The following is a 20,713-nucleotide window of genomic DNA, read 5'->3' as shown; positions in this document are numbered from 1 at the left end:
TGAAAGGAATTTGAAATAGACACTTGACAGAGCAACTGGAGTCTCTTGCAGGTTCTTCTCTCTTGGGACTTCTGTGGACAGTGGTTTCCATGTCTGACACCTAGAAGTACCTTTCAGTGGCAACTGTCAGGTTTCTCAGGGTGTTCTGCCATTTCAGACTCGTGTCAGTCCTCACACTCAGTCCTCCACAATGAATCCAGGCAAGCGGGAGATCACTTTTTCACATACTAAAAAGACTCAGTGTATGTATCTTGCTAGGAGCTGGTGCAGGCAAGCAGTTCCTGGAACGGTGAGACAGCTCATCTGTAAATTGCTTTTGCTTCAGTTCCACAGCTGCAAGAACAGCAACCGCTGGAGCCAGAGGAGTCCAGAGAAGAGACTTTGCTAAAGGCTGGCCAGGAAGCCAAGCCACAGGCAGAGACACTGGTACATGAAATGCATTCCAGTGGTTGGCATCTGGGCCCTGCAGCTGCCAAGCACACCCAGTGTGTGGCCATGGGTGTTGGCTTCAATACTAGAACATTTTGAGGGGGAGGCCAACAACCAGTAACCAGAGAAGACAGCGCCAAGTTACTACAGAAATTACATTCATGTGCCAATTAGCTTGCTGTTTCAAAAGACAAAATTTTATCTCATAAGTATTGTTTTGAACATACCCACATGACAGTTAACAGAAATATGCTGATATTTGTTGGTGGAGGGAGGGGTAAAATGCTTATATAAGTGAAACGATGCTCTTTGGGGCACTGGTTAACAAAACAAAACCATACCAATTATACTACTCCTTAATTAATGCACGAGTTTCCTTAGAGACCACAGCTCTGTTGGGGGACACAAGTCTGGTGTATATCTTTCCAAGAGACAGTGTGGGGAGAGTTATATAAAACAAAGATAGTGGTAAAATGAAAGACATGCAACAAGGCTGAGCAAGACTCAGCTCCAAAGACAGGCTTTGTGTACTACTAATGAGTTAGCAGGTCAGAGCATCACGTAAAAACAGAAAGATTTTATTGAACCTTTAGAATATAATAGAATTGAAAACCTGGCTTAGAGTATGGTATATATAACGGGATGCATTCTACACAGTTGCAGACTGCATCAGGCTGTATATCCAGCTCTCTTCGCTGAAGATTATGTCACAACAGATTATTACATTTAATAATGTGTGAAGAATATATGAGGTCAATGTATAAACAGAATCTTTGGCTCCCACTTGGGAGGGTTACCTTTAAAAAATAAAAGCCCTTAGGTACTGAAAATACTTGAGCTGTGCTAGCAAAATCTTCATACAGTGTAATTTACCAATCAGATCCCATGTTAATTAGCCAAAGGGATTTTTGTTTTAAACACAGCATTTGCTTTTCTTTGAATGAAGCTTGAGCATGTTGCTCCTGCATGATTCTGCATTCCCTGTCTCCCTAAGCCCAAAAGCAATGCTGGGGTGCAGTGCTTCTCTGAAGGAGAGCTCTCTAAAAATGTGATGGAAAGATCACATCTCAATGCCTCTTGCAGACCTCCCACCAAATCTTCTTCCTTTGCAGCATCTGCAGATTCAGTTAAGAATCTGAATGTCAATCAATGGTTTTCTCTGGCTCAGTAATCATTCACAATAATAATTTTGTTATTGAAACTTCAGCACCAGTTCTGCTGAAGATTTACAGACCAGTTCTCTGGCCGTTAATTATCCTAGCTCTATAGTGCTACAAAACCTCAGAAAAAAAAAATCAAAAGCCACTGAATTAGGCGGATATAACTTTATAAGCTCTTGGGACATATTAATTGAGAAAGACACATGGCCAACTGAAATAAAAAATCCCAAGTTTCTATCATATAGGGACTTGAGTAAATAAAAACAAAACAAGAAACCTCAAGTTGTACCAGAAACCTGTCAACAATCTGCTCTCATAGTTTTCTTCTGAGAGCTTGGCTTTTAAATGCCTATCACAGACTATAAATTAGTGGTGAACTATTCAGCAGTTAAAATGGCAAGATGTAATAGTCATCCTAGTTAACAGGAATGTTTTCTTAACTCAGTTAAAGAGTGCAAAGTGAGTAACTTTACATCCTAGTTTAACTCAATAATATATTTGCCTCTGAATATAGCTGTTGCATCTGAAGTGTTTGATTTTAATCCCTTTGTTATAACCAGGAATTTACTCACCAAATTACCATGTTCATGTCAATATAAAAAATACTGTATGTGTATCACAGGAGAGCTTGTGAATTCAAATGGTAATGAGATCTTTTCTGCTTCTATGTTACTGGGCTAGATTGTGCTGTACTGGGGCTTCTTAACAGTTTGATGTCTGTGGAACAGATGGCTGAACAGAATGAGTTACTGATGCAGATGCAAAGTTGACACAGGACCATCTCCTGGCAGTGATAATAGAGATGGATGGCTCTGGGAGGGTAAGTTCACACATCGATGTGTCTTATCAGGACACTGTAGACCCTAAATCCTTCTCAAGAATGAGAATCCTTGTCATTCTCAAGAAATATGATTTCTCTTTGCTATTATGCTGATTTTTTTTTCTTTTGCTACTTACCTTGTCGTGACAACTTCAGGCTGAAGAAGTTTAACCATAAAGATGAGTTGAATTATCTTGTTCTTTTGTAGAAACCCTACTTGCAGGATTGTTACAAACATCTTAATCAGGCAGGACCTTAAAAAGCCATTTTGTTTCTCCTTTTAACAAGACTCTTATTCCTGCTCCATATTTGCCTTCTATTTGGCCTTTTGGGAAACCACATCCATACACCACATGTAACTCCCAAGTTATTCCTGTGGTCACACTGATCATTGTTATACATCTATGATTCTATGATCTTGAAATCTCCCATGTGCTGATGCCAATGGGAGTTTTACAAAAGATCTGAATTGTTACATTTCTCTGCTGTGCAGTCCACTGATCAGTCTGTCATGAGGTAGTAACTCATGCAACATCGTATTCATAGTAATTGAGCATGTCTGAGGCATTTTGTGTGACTCTTCGTATGTTTAGTTTCATTGGAGCACACACATCCCATCATATGCATAAGCTGGATCCATCTTGACTGCTTGAACTAAAAAAGTCAGTTTGTGCTCTTTCACCATTTCCCTGAGCTACAAGACTTAACATACAGGATTTATCATTGAAGTAGGCAGGAAAGTAGCATGAGGACAGGCCTTTTTCTTCTTTTTCACTCCTTCTCATTACTTTCATTAGTAATTAATAACTGTTATTGTATTCTCTGCTATTGCAACTTTCTCCTTCAGTCCCACATCTGCTGTGAAGTCTCCCAATGCAGCCATCACTGCACTGAAGCTGGTGCTACAGTTTGTCTCAGTCTCTGTTTAGACACAGCACCTAAAGCACTGGCTCAGCAAGGAGTGATGGACGTGTAAGCTCCTCTCAGGGAACATAGATGCTGAGTAGTAAAGAGCATATTTTTCACTCTGAGCTTTTAAGCAACATCCAGGAACAAGCAAGTGCCTACAAAGAGGAAGTCAGAAGTTGTCTTGTGATGGGTTACATAAACTGAAGGTTTGTGGTTCCAATAGGCAAAAGGAAACTAGAAGAAACTTTCAGCAGCAAAATGTCCTCAAAGCAATACTGATTTGTCCCACCCAACACTGCCCTCACTGGAAGGTGGGTTGTGCTTCAAGCTGGGATCAACCCAAAGTAAGAAACTTCATGTGGTTCTGGCTCTCCTTGCTCCCCTTGAGCAAGGTTAAGTCCGTCCAGCTGAGCCCAGCCACCCTCCTCTCATCTTTTTCACTCAGGACGCACTTGTTCCTGCCACACAGCCACCTGGGTTGGACCCTGTGTGTAGCTCAGGTGTTTTGCGGTCAGACATAGTTCAGGTGGCTCATTGCAGCCCCTTCTGTCTCTGGTCCTTCTGCTCAGCATCTGCCAAAACCGCGGCACCGATGGAGGGGGACTGGCACTGCCCTGGCCCTGGGGACACCCTGGGACAGGCCCACACTCGGTTCCCTCACCACAGCGCCCAGGGTTCCCCTCGTGGGGGTTGTGAGGCAGGAGCGAGGTGTTGGGGAAAGGGAAGGCACTGCCTCACGTCAGGTGGGTTTTCCTTGTGATTGCGCTTGTGCAGCTCCTAAAGAAATTCCCCCACAGAGCTGTGGGACTTCCTCTGAGGTGCCCCCCCCCCCGCAACAAGTGGGCAATATATTCCTTATCCCTCTCACGCAGGACGAGCGGTTTCTTGCCGCGGAGACCCAACCTCTTCTGTTCCCTCGCTCCTCCCCCGTGGCCGCTGGCGGCTCGCGGGTACGCGCGTGCCCGTGGCGCGCGGCCCACGCGGACCTCGCGCGGGGAGGGCGGCCGCGCCGCGCGCGGAGCAACAGCGCCGCCTGCTGTCCGCGGCGGGGAGCCCGAGGCGCGCGCGGGCCGCAGCTCCCGCCGCTCCTGCCATTTTGTGTCCGGAGCCCGCACGGGCCGGTGTCTGACCCTGTTTCACTTCTGCGGCCGACAACTGAATATCCACGGCTTGCTCTGTTTGTTTGTGTTCAGCGGAAACACGGGTCTCTGCGCGTCCCAAAAGCCCCCATGTGCAGCTCTCGTCCAGCACCCGCAGGATAAAGCGTGGGGCGGCTGCTGGGGGAACAGCCGCTCCCCGGGCCGGGGCTGCGCCCGCCTGCCCAGCGCCAACCTCGTGGCCGCGTCTTTGTGTGAATCACCTTGGCTGGCTCCTGCCACGCAAGGCCGCATCATCACCTGCAGCATCGGCCGTGCAGAAATGCCTAGCGCTCGTTTGTGATAAATTCCTGCTGCCTTAATTTGCCATTCCACAGATACTTTAGTTTATTTCAGCCCTGAGTCTTTTAAGCCTCACGCATATTTGTGTGAGGAAAAAAAATCCCAACAACACGGAAATAAACAGAAGTGTATTTGTTCTGTAGAAAGCCCCGGGCCACACAGTTTCAGTTTGAAATAAAAGTGTGAAGCGTGAGTGATGGAAACACTGCTCCTTCCGTCCAACAGAGGCAGGAGGAGGACTGGACAGCGAGAGTTTGTTAAATTTTAACACACAAATATTAAGTTGTTCTTACACTGTTACTCTGAGTACATATTAATATGTTCTATTTTACAAATAGAACTACTGGCAAAAATGTGCTTACCTTATGTCACATGGAAAATAAACAACAGACTTGAGATTTCAGTTCAGACATTGCCAGATAACACACGTGGTGCATGTGTCTGCCCACCTCAAATTTATGAAAAAAGAGTTTTTTCCTATGGAGTAGATATTAATTATAAATAAATATAAACAAAAAGAGTGTGAATCATATTTTTTTACGTGTATCATATACTCTTACAGAGATATGCTCAAATCTCAAAGTGGATGGCTGGAGTTAAAGAGGTGCTGATGACAAGACTGGCATGGTCTGTCATCACAACGATCTCTAAAGAAGAAAGATATGCTCTTGCCACATACTTTGACACTGAATTACTTATAGACTGTGTACAGTGAAAAGAGGAAAATCTTTCATTTTGATAGACACATTCTTTGCATAGGCAAAGGAGAGGAGTGTGGCAATAGAGCTACTTAACCTTTGTCTTTGAATATTTAGGGATAGGACTATGACATCAGCAGGAGATGGCAGAACTGCAGAGAAGACAGGACCACCAAAGTAATCTTCATCTCTGTCTCTGAGAAGTGGCTGGAATCTCCTCTGATGTTGAGTATCTAGGAGATGTCCTCTGTGGTTGCTTTTCCCAGGAACACATTTGGGATGGCATGATGCTAAAGTTGTCTTAGCCCTGTGTCAAGGATCCAGGAAGCTCTATGACCAGCTGAGCATGGTCATTACTGTCAGGGGACCTCCAGGGATGCAACATGGCACAAATGATTTGGCACACTTGGTTTGCCAGCTCTCAGTCTCCTCTATACTGCATCTACTGTGAGTGGCATCCAGGCAGGAGATTTGCACAGATCCCAGATTTTGGAGGAATGAGTGGGAAGAAAGCATCTGGTTATTTCACAGTCAGAGATGCAACAGAAGAAAGCCAAGAAGAGAAGAGTAAGAGACAGAAGGTGAAGGCAGTCCTTGCTGAGCAGCTTTGGTACAGTCTGTGTGGTTTCCAGACCAAACTACCTCCTCCATGCCATAATCCCTCAAATGAGCATGATTCCTTTGTACTTGTCTATAGTGCAGGAGCAATGTCACATCTCGTGTGTCTGTGTAGGGTACAGTCACTTCACTTTTTGTTGCGTCTTTGGTTATGGATATGGTCATGTGGGGCTGGTCCCAAGTTCGAAAATTCCTTTGGAAAATATTTGCTTGCGGCGTTATATAAATACAGCTAAACTGTTCCCTATGGCTCAGATTCTTTTTTCACTTGAATCCTTCCTATGGTATGTTTTCACCCTCACTTCATGCCCACCTCAAGCTTAGAGAACATTTTACTACCTTCCTTTTTATCAGCTTCTTTGCAGCAGCCTTTTATCTATTAGAAGACAGCATGTCCACCTCCATATTAACTTTTCCAGACAATCTCTTTGGTCTGTCCAACAGTCCCTGAGCTGGTGGCACATTCTGAGAGTCTTCAGCCCAGGAAGTTTTCCTGTAGGAAGTATAGTCCCCTTCAGACACAGAGCTGAGGGACTTTGTACATTGTTACCGTGGCTCAATCAGCTATCATGATTGCTAGTCTGCATGCCAGTAGCTGACCTTGTTTTTCTCTGTCCTGCTCCACTCTGACTCCTTGCGTGTTTTTTTTATTCCATTGAGCTTCTTTCTCTTGAGCATCATGGCCCTCCATATCTGCCTCTTGTCTCATCACCTTCTGATATCTGTTTCTCAGTTCTTGTTCCCTTTTGCCTAGTCTAGACTCTGCCACTGTTCCTACCCCAAACCTTAGCAGCCATGCTCCACTCTGTTTCTCCTAAGGTCTTCTTAGCGGAAATTTTCCTGTCTGTTACCAGTTGTGAAGCCTCCTCCATGTTCTGTACTTGTCTATGATTCTGATTTTAGGCAGAGAAGGATGTGCAGTACTTCTAACTTCCACCCCCTAAGTAGGTTTTTACAAACCTTGCATTCCTCCAGTAGAGGGTTCCTCAGCTCCTGTTCCTACACGGGAGTTCACAGTCCACAACCGCTGCATGGGCACAGCAGGGACCCTGGTTGCTCCATCAGCTGCTGAGATAACATTGCAATGGTTCGTGAAAGTCAAACAGCCTCCTGGGCCTCCTCACCTCTCCTCCTTCTGCAGACCCAGCTTTGGGTCCTGTACAATCAAGTTGTATCAGGTTTCTAGGCTTGGCAGGGACAGTGCAGGGCTGAGCTCTTAGCTTTGACTTCGCCCATTGCAGCCCAGACCTGCAACATCTGGGGCTGTCTGTGTATAGACTCTGCTGTTATAACATGTTTGCATATGCCCATATATAAATGGCAGTCTTTTCAGGCCTTGAGACTTGATAAAATTAGGCTTGTGCAGACAAATGTGTCCTCACATCTACCTTTTTCCTCCTACCAGAGTAAGCCTTTTGTTAAACACCGCTCCAAAGAATTCCTGAGCATGCTGGAGAAAAGCTGGTAGAGTTGTTTAACATAGGCTATAAGACATCTTTTCTTTCTTGACATCACACTTGGAAGCTATTGAGCCCTTTGGCTTTAAATGGCACAAAATAGAGCTGAGGTAGATATTTGGCGTGGTAGAGCTTAATTTTCAAAAGACAAAGATTAACAAAGTTTGGAGCCATGAAAAAATGGTTTTAAAAAGTAAGATAAAATAGGAAATACTTGTAAGAAACAAGTATGTCAGCCTTTGTATGTGATATAGAACATCAAATACAGTTCCACACTGCACAATTATGGATGTTATCAACAATCTGAGTTACTGCTGATAAAAAAAAAACAACAAAAAAACAGCTTTACAACAAACAGCACGATATACACAAAAAATAAAATCTGTATTTCTATAAATTCACATAGGTATGTTGTGCAGTGTCTAGTGTATAATACACTGTGCCACATCCCAAGGGTTATTAGTACATGTAAACTTGTTACGCACAAAACAGTCTCAACTTGGGGAGTTTTAATTAATTTATTGCCAATGAACACTGATGTTTAGTTACTGATTGGGACATTAGGAAACTCAGAAGACAAACAACTAAACAAACACTTAAGGAGATGCCTTTCTTCTCCTTTTCCCATGTTCGGCTTCAGTCCAACTCCTTGCCTTATTTTCACCAATTCTCAGTCCTTGCCAATCCCCCTGCCAAGGTGACAGGACTGCAGCAGAGCAGGTTGATCTCAGTGTGTACTGGTATATTTTTGTTGCTCCTTGCTTCTGATTCTATTGAAGTACTAGAGAGAGTGCAGAGGAGGATGAAGAAGCTGGTGGGGACCTGGAGCACAAGTCTGATGAGGAGCAGCTGAGGGAGCTGGGACTGTTTAGCCTGGAGAAAAGGAGGCTGAGGGGAGACCTTATCACTGTCTACAACTACCTGAAAGGAGGTTGTAGAATGGAGGGTGTTGGTCTCTTCTCCCAAGTAGCAAGTGATAGGACAAGAGGAAATGGCCTCAAGTTGCACCAGGGGAGGTTTAGATTGGATAATAGGAGAAAAATTCTTCCTGGGAAGGTTTGTCAGGCATTGGAACAGGCTGCTCAGGGAAGTGGTGGAGTCACCATCCCTGGAGGTGTTTAAAAGGCATTTAGATGAGGCTCTTAGGGACACGGTTTAGTGCCAGAGTTAGGCTATGGTCGGACTCAATGATCCTGAGGCTCTCTTCCATCCAAAATGATTCTATGATTCTACTTCTCTGTTGCTCATTCCTTCTTCTTTCCTCTGCCTTGCTATGGGTTGCCCATGGCTGTCCCTGCCCTGGTGTAGGTTTCCCCTTGCCAGAAGTGTGTCTTCAGCCAAGCCTTAACAATGTCCCCTTCCACGTGTCTCCAACCACATCCTCTACCATTTCTCCTGCCCCTCACAGCTGCTGCTCTTTGTTAAATTTACCTGATTGCCATGGGCTCCCCTGAATGGTGGCGGTTTGGCAGGTGATGGGGTGCTGGAATTGGCTGCGACCAGCTCAGGGCGGCTCCTGGCTTCCTGCCATGGGGCACACCGCAGCCCCCGCCACCATACCCTGCCCCTCTGCCCAATGTGCCACCCCATACAGCTCTGCTGAGTTTGGGCACATTAAAATACTTGCCATTCTTAGATGTGACAAAGATGAAGACTGAAGGCTTCAGTTGCCATGAAGACATGGCAAGTTATTTGTTGTAAACAATTTTTTGGAAGGGTAGGTGCTTTAGTCATTGATAAATTGTATGGTGATATCCTGAGGACTAATCAGAACAAATAATGAATGATCATGAAAACTGATCCTACAGCACCCTATCTGAAATAAAAGTATAATGTTAGAAACAAATGGATACAGGTTAAAATGAAGTGTGCATTCTTTCCAAGAGAAATATATTTTGGCTAGAGTTAAAAAGCAGCCCAGATTATATAATAAAACTCCTTGTCTGTATTTACAACTAAAAGAAGAGCTGCACTAGAGCAGAATGGTCTGCTGCTTTGTTCTTTTCCTTTTTGCCAATTTTTTAAACTAATCTGTTGAGATGTCAGCTATTTTTGCCTGCCTCCTTGCCTGACGCAGAGAGCAAAGGGGACTTGTGGGGTGATGAGCCATCCTGCAGACAGTTAATTGCATTGAACTCCTCTGGCTTTCATGAATCGTATGCACATAGTGCAAAGTGCAACACTTCGCACCCTTTGGACAGTAGTTTCTGGTGCTTTGCACCAATGTATTTTCCCTTTTTGGAATATTACTTGTGTCTGAACATAGCAGTTTTATACACATGAGGAAGCTAATGGAATGAATGACCACTTTAAGAATTTAAATTGCCTATTTTTGCGAGGAAAAAAGTTGACAAGAAATCTAATAGAATTTATAAGGAAAGGAATGACAAAACTGGATCAATTTTATGTAAAGCACAAGCAGACACACCAGAAAAGAATAAAATCTATTTAATATGGACATAAAATATCAACTGGTGTGTGCTTTTACAGTACAGCAGAAAATAGTGGTATCTTTAATAATCACATATTTAGAAATGCCCTGGGAATCTGAAAGACCAGTGCTTCTGTCCTCCCAAAGAGTGTACAGCTTGGCTATTAATACAGGCCCATATACAAATGCATTACATTATTCAAGCATGTACAATAATAACAGAGGAAAAATGCTGCTTTGTAACTGAATGGCCTTTCATGTTACCCGTGTGCCAAGATGACACCAGATACAATGGAGTATCAGGAAACATTACATGATACATGTTTTCTAACATACAATCCTTGTTCATGCATTACTTATATAAGAGTAGGAAAATTGTGGTGAGACATCCATCATTATAAGCAATGGCAAAAGAGCAAGCAAGACAGTAGGGTTCTTAAAAGTGATGGCATTTAAAGATACATTTTCAAAATATTCTTTTTATAGTCATATATATTTTTTCTTTTTTTTTTTTCTTTTTTTTTTTTTTTTTTTTTTTAATTTCTCTTGTTGTTATCGACTGAAGAACTCTGAGTAGTAGTGACCAGTGTACAGGACTAACTGCACCAACATTTCAGTTTGCCTCACTGTCCAAACAATAGTTATGACAGTAGAGAGACAATTCTGTTTGGGAATGAAAGACTAACATAGTGAGGAAGGAAATAATATGAATGGCCTCAGGTTGTCATTTGCAATTGTTGACCAAAAAATCCCCAACACCAAACCAATAAAAGCCTCATAGCTGAGAAACTGCAATACCTATTGTTTTAATGACAGACTTTGTATGTTGTATGCCAGGAGACCAGCAATGGAAAATGCAAGGTAAAAAGACACTCTTTCTATGTTTGGGCCATTTTTCAATAGGCATAAGGAGTCAGGCTGCACTGGTATCCTAAAGGTTTCATTGCTGCCATAGTCTATGTAGATAACCTTACCCTCAGCTCTTCCATGCAAAGGAAGCAAAAGATTTTGAACAGCCTGTTCCTTCCAGATCTTACCATTCTGCCAGAGAGAATTAAATTTCTGTTCTGAAGGTGAACTAACAAGCTGATCTATTTTTCCTTTGTGAACAAATCTGTCCAGGCCATTACCTCTAGCCAGATAGAAAAGAGGCAGAGGCTGCCTGGAACGATGGAGGGTTCCATAGAGCTCTTTGAAAGACTCATTTAAGCGTCTAATAAAGGTTTCCATTTTCCTGGAATCTTCATTTAGTTGTTTTGTATTTTGGGGCCAGAACAACAGAGAGGCTAGGAAGAAAGGCTCTACACACTGTGAAGTTGGTTTCAGTTCTTCTAAAACACTTAGAAGCAGACTTCTCAGCTTCTTAGAACGATGTAAATGACTGGATTTGGGTTTAATGCAGTTCAGAACAATATTTGCCAAAATCAAATTCTGTTTGTCTTTCAGAGTTGCTTGTGCATTCTCCTCACACAAAAAAGTATACGCCTCTACTATGTCTTCTATTTCTCTGACAGCATTTCCATGATTTCTGTGAAGGTATTCCAAAATGCCAGAAAATGAGCCTGCTTTGGAAGCCTCCAAAGTGTCCCTGTATGCTTCTATATGCTGAGACATTGGCCAGTTTGAGACCTGTTTACTTTTCAGCTGCTCAAAACTGAAATCACAAAATATTTCTGTATATTTGGTAAAACGTTCTTGAAGCTTCTCATACAATTTTGCTTCTACAACTTCTTTTTCACTCATCTGTGTTTTGAAAAACACAAAATAGTCTTCAAAAAAGTCAAATGCCCTTTTCAACCGTAATCGTAAACTACATAAAAACTTGGAATAACATTTAACGGCCTCGAACATTTCACTCTCTGTGTTAAGGTTATCTACATTCAAAACACTATTTCCTGATAGATACTTTGTCATAATTTTTCTACAGCATAAGTCCTTTTTGCTGAAAAATGGAACACGCCAAAGGATATCAATAACATGAAGACCAGTTTCTATCTCTCCCCAATAACCAGCAGTATTGTATGTTTGAAACTTTCTTTTAAACTTCTGATGCTGCAAATATCGCTCATTGTCTGCATTTTCAGCTTGCTGCTGAGATTCTCTGAAAGCCTGTGCAGCATTCTCAGCAAGCTCTAGCAAAAATTTCAGTTGCTCAGCCGTCAGGTCTGCAGTCTTTCCTTTGTGCTCTATGTGGTATCTTAGCTCACTTTTGAAGACCTGACCAAGTGTATCTGATATGAATGAATTGTGTTGTGCTTTTTGTTTGGCTGCTTTGGCCCAGTATAATGCAGAGTCAAAATTCCTTTCTTTAATGTACAAGTATCTTGCTAAGGCTTGGCAAATGTAGCCATCTTGGTCAAATCTGGCAGATGCTTCTTTTAATACACATTCCACTTTACCACGTTTCTCTTCCTTATGAATGGCTTCAATTAAGGGGGAAAACAATGTGTCTGACTCATCGCCATGTTCCCTGTGCTGTCTAGTAATCAGCAGAGTTCGTATATCATGAATAAGCTTGTCTTGCTTTAATGAAGTCTTATAAAATAAATCTTCTTTCAGTAACTGCAATGTAAGTTCACTTTTAGGCAAGCCATAGGTTAGTTTCAGTTCTGTTAGGCAGTGAGATGCTATCAATCGGTGAATGATACGAAGACCTTTGTAACTCCTGTATTCATGGACCTGGTCATATATTAGAATATTGGAACAAATTCCCATATTTTCTATCAATTTATCTTTACCGTAGCCAATCGCTTGAGAATTAATTCCTAAGAATTCTTCACATAATGATATTGAAACTGTAGATGTTCCCACATATGAGTTCAACAGTGTTAGAAAGCAAAAAAGTTGTGCTGGTTTAGAGGTGGTATTCAAGTTATGCAAGGTATTTTTTACCACATTTTCTATGTACTGTGGATCAAAGTTTCTCTTCATAATCATAAATGAATAAAAATTGTCAGGATTTGAATGCTGCTCTTCAATTTGTTTTAGTTTCTGATCAAAGGCCCTTTGCTCTTTTATAGAAAGCATCTGTTTTAAGGAAATACTATTCAAGGGACTGATTGTTGAACTTTCATCAGGATTTTGAGATCTCATACAGTTTAGAATGATCACTAAAGGAGTAACATAGTGGATGCATTTTTCTGTTATAGCTGCCTGAATTTCTTTCTGCAGAAAATAGACATTTTCTTGCTCTTCAAAATCATCCACAAGAAGTAACACTGGTAAATATCCTGTGTTGTTGTCTGCTCCACAGGTGAGTAAGGTTGTCAGCTGTGTTCCAAAATCACCTGACTTGTTTTTCAGAACAGCACATCTGAATTTCTTCCGGAGATCCCAAAGGATATGCATAGCTAATGTTGTCCCACCACAGCCTGGGTGGTGGTAAAGGTTGATAATTTTTACCGGTGATTGATGAGGACTGTTAGATGAAGACACAATAAGGTTCTCAAGCTTTTCATAACTGTCCCTTCTGATAAAATCTGAAGTATAATTTTCAGAAGAAAAATAGAAATTCCACCATGATACTTTACCACCTCGATAAAAATCTTCTTCCCGCCTTTTCAGGAAATTTCTAAATTTATCTTCATCCTTCTCTATTCCTGTGTCTTTGCATTCATTTTCACAAAGTATTTCCAATGCTGCCATCGAGTCTTCTTGCTTCTTTAGAAGAACAGTAGAATGACCAATAGAGGGCAGAAGTCTTTTAGAAGACTGTGTCACTGATTTTAACTTTGTAATGGTACCGTTTACCATTTGCAGGGTTAAATTAGAAACACATTTGTTTGAAATTTCTTCCTCACTAATGCTTCTAGCATGCAGAAGATCTTTCCATCGCTGGTATGTACCTGCACCAATGCAAATGCTGACTATGTATTCTAGTCCCTTTAATTCTTGGTAAAATGTCACAAAAGTCTCAGCAAGGGGATCCCCTGGATTTTCCACTGTGGAAAGCAAAAGAAACACTATTAAAAACTTTCCATTCTGCTTGACATCTTTGTGTAAAAGAAATGAAATCATTTTTCTGACACCAGCAGCTCTGTCTCGTTGCCATGAAGTGGGATCTAATGGCGGTTCATTATTGCCTTTGAAGTCTGATCCACCATTGCAGAAAATCCAGTTGGTTTCTTGATGAAGTTTCAGCTTCTCAGCGTGTTCAGAAACTGAACCCACCTTGTTATCATAATGATCTGGGAAGTAAAGTTTGGCATTTCGATTTTCTTTGTAAGTCTTGAACACACCATTCGTTTCTGATTCAAAATCGAAGTCAAGCACAGCAAACCATTTTATTTCCTGTAAAAAGTCTAAGTGTGAAGTTTGACTTGGGTGGCACTTGTTTGTTACCAAAATGTAGTAGTCATAATAAGAGCTATCCAGTGAGTCCTTGTTACCTGTGAGCAGACTAACTAGCTTTAGACCTTCATTCATTGACCTCTTTCGCTTCAGTTTATATTCTTCCTCTGCTCTTTTACGAGAATCTGCTAAAGATGTCAAGTTACCTTTAAAAGTTTCAAAATCTTTTGTATTTAGAATATTTCTGGAACTAGCTCCATCCCGGATGAAGACAGCTTTTTTCTCACTCTTACTCATATATCCATATGTGTTTGTACAGAAATATTTTGTATCACAAAGGCAGTGTTTGGGAACCACATCTATTTCAATGACAAACCTATGTGATGGACTTCCATTTTGTAATAATACTTCCACAAATCTAGGTTCTCTAATGCAAGCTTTTGCGATGCTGGTGTATGGCTTAGGAAAGTACTTTTCGATGGAATTTTTAAAATGGTTGATGTATGCTTCTTTCTTGGTAACTTCTACCCCTTCAATTTCCCCATGTGGATTGTCACGTACTCCAAAATGAATAGTGCCATTTGTGCGGGAGTTCATGCAGGCTGCAGCAAATTTAAAGACTTCATTGCTAAATTTCATCATTATATCCTCTTCTTGCGCCTTGTCTGTGTTGGTAAATAATTTGAATTCATGTGCTGGATCAATGAGATTAAGTGGCCCTGTTTCAGGGACATTAAGAATATCGTGCTGTGTGTATCGACTACCATCACTGAAATTATCAAAAGGATATGGCATACACATTTTTCCAGTTGGGTGCTGGCTGCTCAGCAGTGGTGTGTCTGATCCATTCTCTTTGTCAGCTGACTCCATTGCTTTTTTGTCTTCTGTGGGCTCTGTTTTAGAATCCTGCAGTATACTGGAATTAAATGAGCCATGTTGCTTCTTGCACTCTGTCTTTGCAATGTCTCCATCTTCTCCTTCTCCATCCAGACTCTGCTCAGTGCCTTCTTGTTCCACAGCCTGGTTTGAACCTTTAGCTACAATGTCATGCTTTTCTCGGAAATGCATTATTTGAAGAGCAGGCCCATGAGGTATGTCCATATCCACAAAATCTGCTTTAGTCATCAGTTTCAAAGTGAAACCAGTCACTTCTTGGTTAAACAGGATTTCTGCATATTTCTGGTCAATCTTAACAACTTCAGTTGCCCAGTGTTTGACTTCCTCTTTTGTCCACTCTTCAATAGGCTGATATGAATGTGATTTCTCATTTTTTTCAGCGTTCGTATTTTCCATTCTTTAAGAAAAAACAAAACAATTACTAAACAAGTGATTTATAATAGCCTATTAATACATATTTCCTTGCTAAGCATTTATTTATTCAGTAGTGTGATCTGTCACATGAAATACAACAGTTCAATTAGAGGACATCATGGGAATGTGAAGTAAGATCATATTTAAGGCAGTAGCTACTTACAGGAGACAGTTTTATTACAGAATGATTTTATTTGGTTTAAAACCACTTCTGTAGTGGACACTACATGAAAATTGTGACTGATACCTATTTGTGGTCTTTTGGACACCTATTCGTGTTTGTATGGGCCATCCAATGATTAAAAAAATAGTCATAGAATCACAGAAGATCTTGAGTTGCAGGAGACACATGAGGATCATCAGGTCCAACTCCGGACTCCACATAGGACAACCTAAAAGTTAAACCATCTATCTAAGAGCGTTGTCCAAACACTTCTTGGACACTGTCAGGCTTGGAGCCATGACCGCTTCCCTGGGGAGCTGGTTCCGGTACTTGACCAACCTCTCAGTGAAGAACTTTTTCCTAATATTCAGTGTGAACTTCTCCAGATACAGCTTTAAGCCATTCCCTTGTGTCCTATTGCTGGACACTAGACAGAAGAGATCAGTACCTTCCTCTCTGCTCCCTCTCATGAGGAGTTTCCAGTCAGCAACAAGGTCACCTCTCAGTCTCCCCTTTTCTAAGCTCAAGAAACCTAGTATCCTCAGATGCTCCTCTTAAGTCAAGCCCTCTAGTCCTTTCACCATCTTTTTCCCCCTCCTTTGGATGCATTTTAATATTTTGTATTTTTATATTGTGGAGCCCAAAACTGCACGTGGTACTTGAGGTGAGGCCACATCACTGCTGACTACAGTGGGACAATCACTTCTTTTTGCCAGTTTGCTATACTGTGCCTGACACACTTGAGGATATGATTGGCCTTTTTGGCACAGTGTTGGCTCTTATTGCATTTATCATCAACCAAAACGCCCAGATCCCATTCTGCAGAGCTGCACTCCAGCCTCTTATCCTCCAATCTATATGTACATCCAGGATTACACTATCCCAGGTGCAGAATCTGACATTTGTCCTCATTAAATTTCATATAGTTGGTGACTGCACAGCACTCTAATCTATCAAGATCTCTCTGTAAAGCCGCTCAATCAATGGCTCCTCCTAATTTAGTATTATTGGAAGACTAGCTTAGTGTGTACTCAGTTCCTGTGTCCGGGTCTTTGATGAAAACACTGAAAAGAACGAACCCTAAAACTAAGCCCTGGAGTACACCACTAGTGACTGACCACCAGCCAGATATTACTCTGTGGAAAGCTGCCGGCAGAAAGGGACCTGAGGGTGTTGATTGACAGCTGGCTGAACATGAGCCAGCAGTGTGCCCAGGTGGCCAAAAAGGCCAACAGCATCTTGGCTTGTACCAGGAATAGTGTGGCCAGCAGGACTGGGGAAATGATCAAGCCCCTATACTCAGCAGTGGTGAGGCTACACCTTGAATCCTATGTTCAGTTTTGGGCCCCTCACTACAAGAACAACATTGAGGTGCTGGAGAGAGTTCCAAGAAGGACAACAAAGCTGGTGAGTGGTCTGGTGAACAAGTCTGATGAGGAGTGGCTGAAGGAACTGGGGCTGTTTATGCTGGAGAAAAGGAGGCTGAGGGGAGACCTTATCACTGTCTACAACTACCTGAAAGGAGGTTGTAGAATGGAGGGTGTTGGTCTCTTCTCCCAAGTAGCAAGTGATAGGACAAGAGGAAATGGCCTCAAGATGCACCAGAGGAGGTTTAGATTGGATATTAGGAAAAATTTCTTCCTGGAAAGGGCTGTCAGGCATTGGAACAGGCTGCCCAGGGAAGTGGTGGAGTCACCATCCCTAGAGAAGTTTAAAAGGTGTTTAGACAAGGTTCTTAGGGACATGGTTTAGAGGTGAACTTGGCAGTGTTAGGTTAACAGTTGGACTCAATGATATTATAGGTCTTTTCCAAGCAAAACAATTCTGTGATTCTACAATTTACAATAATGCTTTAAGTCCAATCCTTCAGCCAATTGTTCAGCCATTCTGTTGTGTACATGTCACAAATGGTTCTCATTAAGTTTCCAGTTTGAAGAAGCAAACCCAACTGCACACAGAAATCCAGTCTTTTTTTTTATCCCAGATGTGGTTAGGTACAGAATTTGCTTGAGTAACACTGCAAAGGGATGTTGGGGTGGAAAGATACTGCTGTGATTACTTCGGTGTTGCTATTGCAAAAGAAAGGAATTTTTTTTCCATATTACTTTTTCAGTACCTTCTGTCTTCACTAAGGTTTCTCAAATTAAAGTTCAGCAGCATTTGTGGAGATAAGTGACAAGAAGAAGAGCATCTTACAATCCACTTGGTCTTAGTAAATGTGGACTTTTTGCAAAAGCTTTAAAGAAAGAAACACAATAATATACTTCCCCTTAATAGTGTTTAATTTACTTTATCTTCTCATTCCCTTTGAGAGAATTACATTAATTCATCTGAAATTTTTACTTTATGGAATTGCACTCAGCTACAGTTGTTGCATTAGTGGGAACAGTCTCCTCCATGCACCTTTTCTTATTCAGAGCAGGTGTTCCTGAGACAAAATAAGTTCTTAGATTTTTCTTCAGTGAAATTTTGCTTTGTGAAGAAACACTTGGTTATCTAAGCTTTCATCAATCTGTTGTTTTATTTTCTAAACTGTAAACTGTAATGAGAAGCAACAGTAAAAATCTCTTATAGCTAATGCAGGAAAACCTTTGACCAAGCTGCCTCCGGACTTAACCAAGGAACAATGAGAGCAGAGAAAAAAGTGGAGCTGCAGTTGCATTTTCTCTTCACAGACCCTCCCTTCTAGTTTTTTAAAATGCCACTGTGGTAAGCACATATTGTGAAAAAATGGGAGTGCAGGGTGAAATAAGCTCAATATTCTTCTCTGTGATAGAAGTAGCTATGGTATTCACCAGTAATTCCGCCCAGATTATCTAAAAGCTGGGAAAAGAAACTGAAACTAAAGCACTTTGCTCGGAGACAATGTTCAACCCAGCAATGCAAAAGTACAGTTTTAATCACCACCAAACTTATACTTTTTAATAGATGCACAATTTACTCCTAATACAAAGGCAAACATGTTTAGGTCCTTAAAACATTTAGTCCATGTTTTAGTGTTTAGAACGCCCCTAATGAGATAAAGCTTCAGAATGGGATACTTTCATTTCCTAGGTTTGACATAGTGTTTCTCTGTTTCATCTTCCTGGCGAGTTAATGATTCTGGCTGACTGAAATATTCAAAGATGTCCTTTTCCAACATTAAACAACCCCATTGTATTATTTCTGCAGAATAATTTGAGGGCATATTCTTTCAGATTATTTCACTGCAAACTCATAACAACCACTTTTCATGTATGGACATTTAACAGATTTGAATTAATGTCTCAAAGGAAAAAAAAAAAGGTATGAGACTAAGCCATCATGTCTTCATAAAATATTCCATCCTAGAAGTAAATATGCAGGTACTTACTGTAATTGTTCTGTAGGTTTTTTCCCGTAGTTGCTCAAGACATGTATTTTGTTCAAGCAGGAAACCCAACAGCTAAAATTCAGCTGAATTGTTCTTCTAAAGTATGGGGAGGGAAAACCAACAAAACTAAAATGAGTTTATAAAGTTCTAACTGAAGTCTGGAGTCAGAAATAGTAGGAAGGAAAGAGCATCCATAGACATATGGTTAGTTTTTCCCTGTGGTGAATACACACCACTAGAGGAAATAAATGACAGTGCCTGTTAGAGAATATTGTTCCTTACCTCTTTCTTGCATGCTTCTAACTGATCGTTCCAAAACTGTGTCTAAATGCTGTGGACTGGGCAATTCAAAACCTGGGTGTTGCAGAGAAATAGGAGGAAATACTTGCAGGGTGTTTGGGAGGTTCTATCGCTCTCCTCCCCTTTCGCTGGCTCTTTAACCAATCAAAGTTGCTTCTGGTTTGCCTCTTCATGACGTTCTGCCTGGGAAACCATTTTTCTTTTAGGAAAATAATGAAAGAATTCTGTTCTAGGATACCTTTATTAAAATACTTTCACAGCACTGTGTTGAGCTGCTCTACAGAAGCTTGAGCAATTAGGAAGCACTACCTGAGCAATACTTGGCTAATAAAATGCAATTAATTAGACATGTGGTCTTAAACCAGCAGAACTTTTCTGGAATGAGGGGAGGAAAAGGAAAATAGTACAGAACATGCTTTTGAGAAGTGTGAGTATTCTTCAACATATGCACTTTTGAGTAGTCAGGCTTACTGACTTGCTCCTCATGCTTGCTTGATTTCCCACACTGCAAGTACGTTAGTTTATTCTCGGTCTCCATCCTTGCAGCAACCAGCTAGTTTGATTTGCAGTGTAGCTTAGGTATAGCTCTGTGGATAGTTTACTCCAGAAATGTTTTCCCTCAGGCAGTGTGCTCATCTTGCACTCTACCATCCTCCAGCATGCAGGGAACAAGCTTTATGTTGTAATACTCCGCTGTTGACTGCTGCTACTTCCAATGTTTCACAGTACCGACACTGATCTTACCATACCCTACTCCACTGACCATTGCCATTACCCTGTTCTTTCATCCTTTGTGCTTGACTGTCTTGACCACGATAAGCAGTAGGCATCTGAGGAAGATAATGATGACCATAAAAATACTTTTGTTTAGAAGGGTAGCAGCAAGAGTGCTCACACTAACAGTTGTGTGTCCAGTCCCACAGATGAAGAGATCGAAAATCCTTGTATTGGGTCTAAGGACCCACACTGGAGCAGTTCATGAAGGACTGCAGCCTGTGGGAAGGACTCAAGCTGGATCAGGGGAAAAGTGTGAGAGGGAAAGAGAGGCAGAGAGGAACAGCTATGGATTGACCCAACTTATGAACCAATGACAATCCCCCATTCCTCAGCCCCCTGCACCACTTTGGGTGTTGGAGCGAGGAAGTTGAAGAGTTGGGAAAGAAGGAGTGAAGTTGAGCCTGGGAAAATGGAGTAGGGTGGGGGGAAGTTGCAGTTTTTTTCTTTGTTTCTTACCATCCAACTCTATTCTAATTGGCAATTAATTAAATCATTTTTTTCCAAATCAAGTCTGTTTTGCCCATAATGGTAACTGCTAAGCTGTCTTTTTCTTGATGCA

The 20,713-nt window shown here is 41.5% G+C and overlaps 1 protein-coding gene across 1 annotated transcript; it reads right to left on the bottom strand.

Moving 5' to 3' along the window:
* Nucleotides 1-9,962: 9,962 nt before the first annotated feature.
* SAMD9 (sterile alpha motif domain containing 9) lies at nucleotides 9,963-19,480 on the bottom strand. Its single transcript, XM_082044642.1, has 3 exons — nucleotides 19,360-19,480; nucleotides 19,078-19,173; nucleotides 9,963-15,545 (listed from the first exon to the last, which is right to left on the bottom strand). The coding sequence occupies exon 3, from the start codon at nucleotides 15,542-15,544 to the stop codon at nucleotides 10,760-10,762; it is 4,785 nt and encodes a 1,594-aa protein (XP_081900768.1). The 5' UTR covers nucleotide 15,545; nucleotides 19,078-19,173; nucleotides 19,360-19,480; the 3' UTR covers nucleotides 9,963-10,759.
* Between the last annotated feature and the right edge of the window lie 1,233 nt (nucleotides 19,481-20,713).

Source organism: Streptopelia decaocto (assembly GCF_964273445.1).
Source record: "Streptopelia decaocto genome assembly, chromosome: 2".
Classification (NCBI taxonomy): Eukaryota; Metazoa; Chordata; class Aves; order Columbiformes; family Columbidae; genus Streptopelia; species Streptopelia decaocto.
The sequence above is the reverse complement of the archived record's forward strand: the minus strand, read 5'-3'. Positions and strand labels throughout refer to the sequence as shown.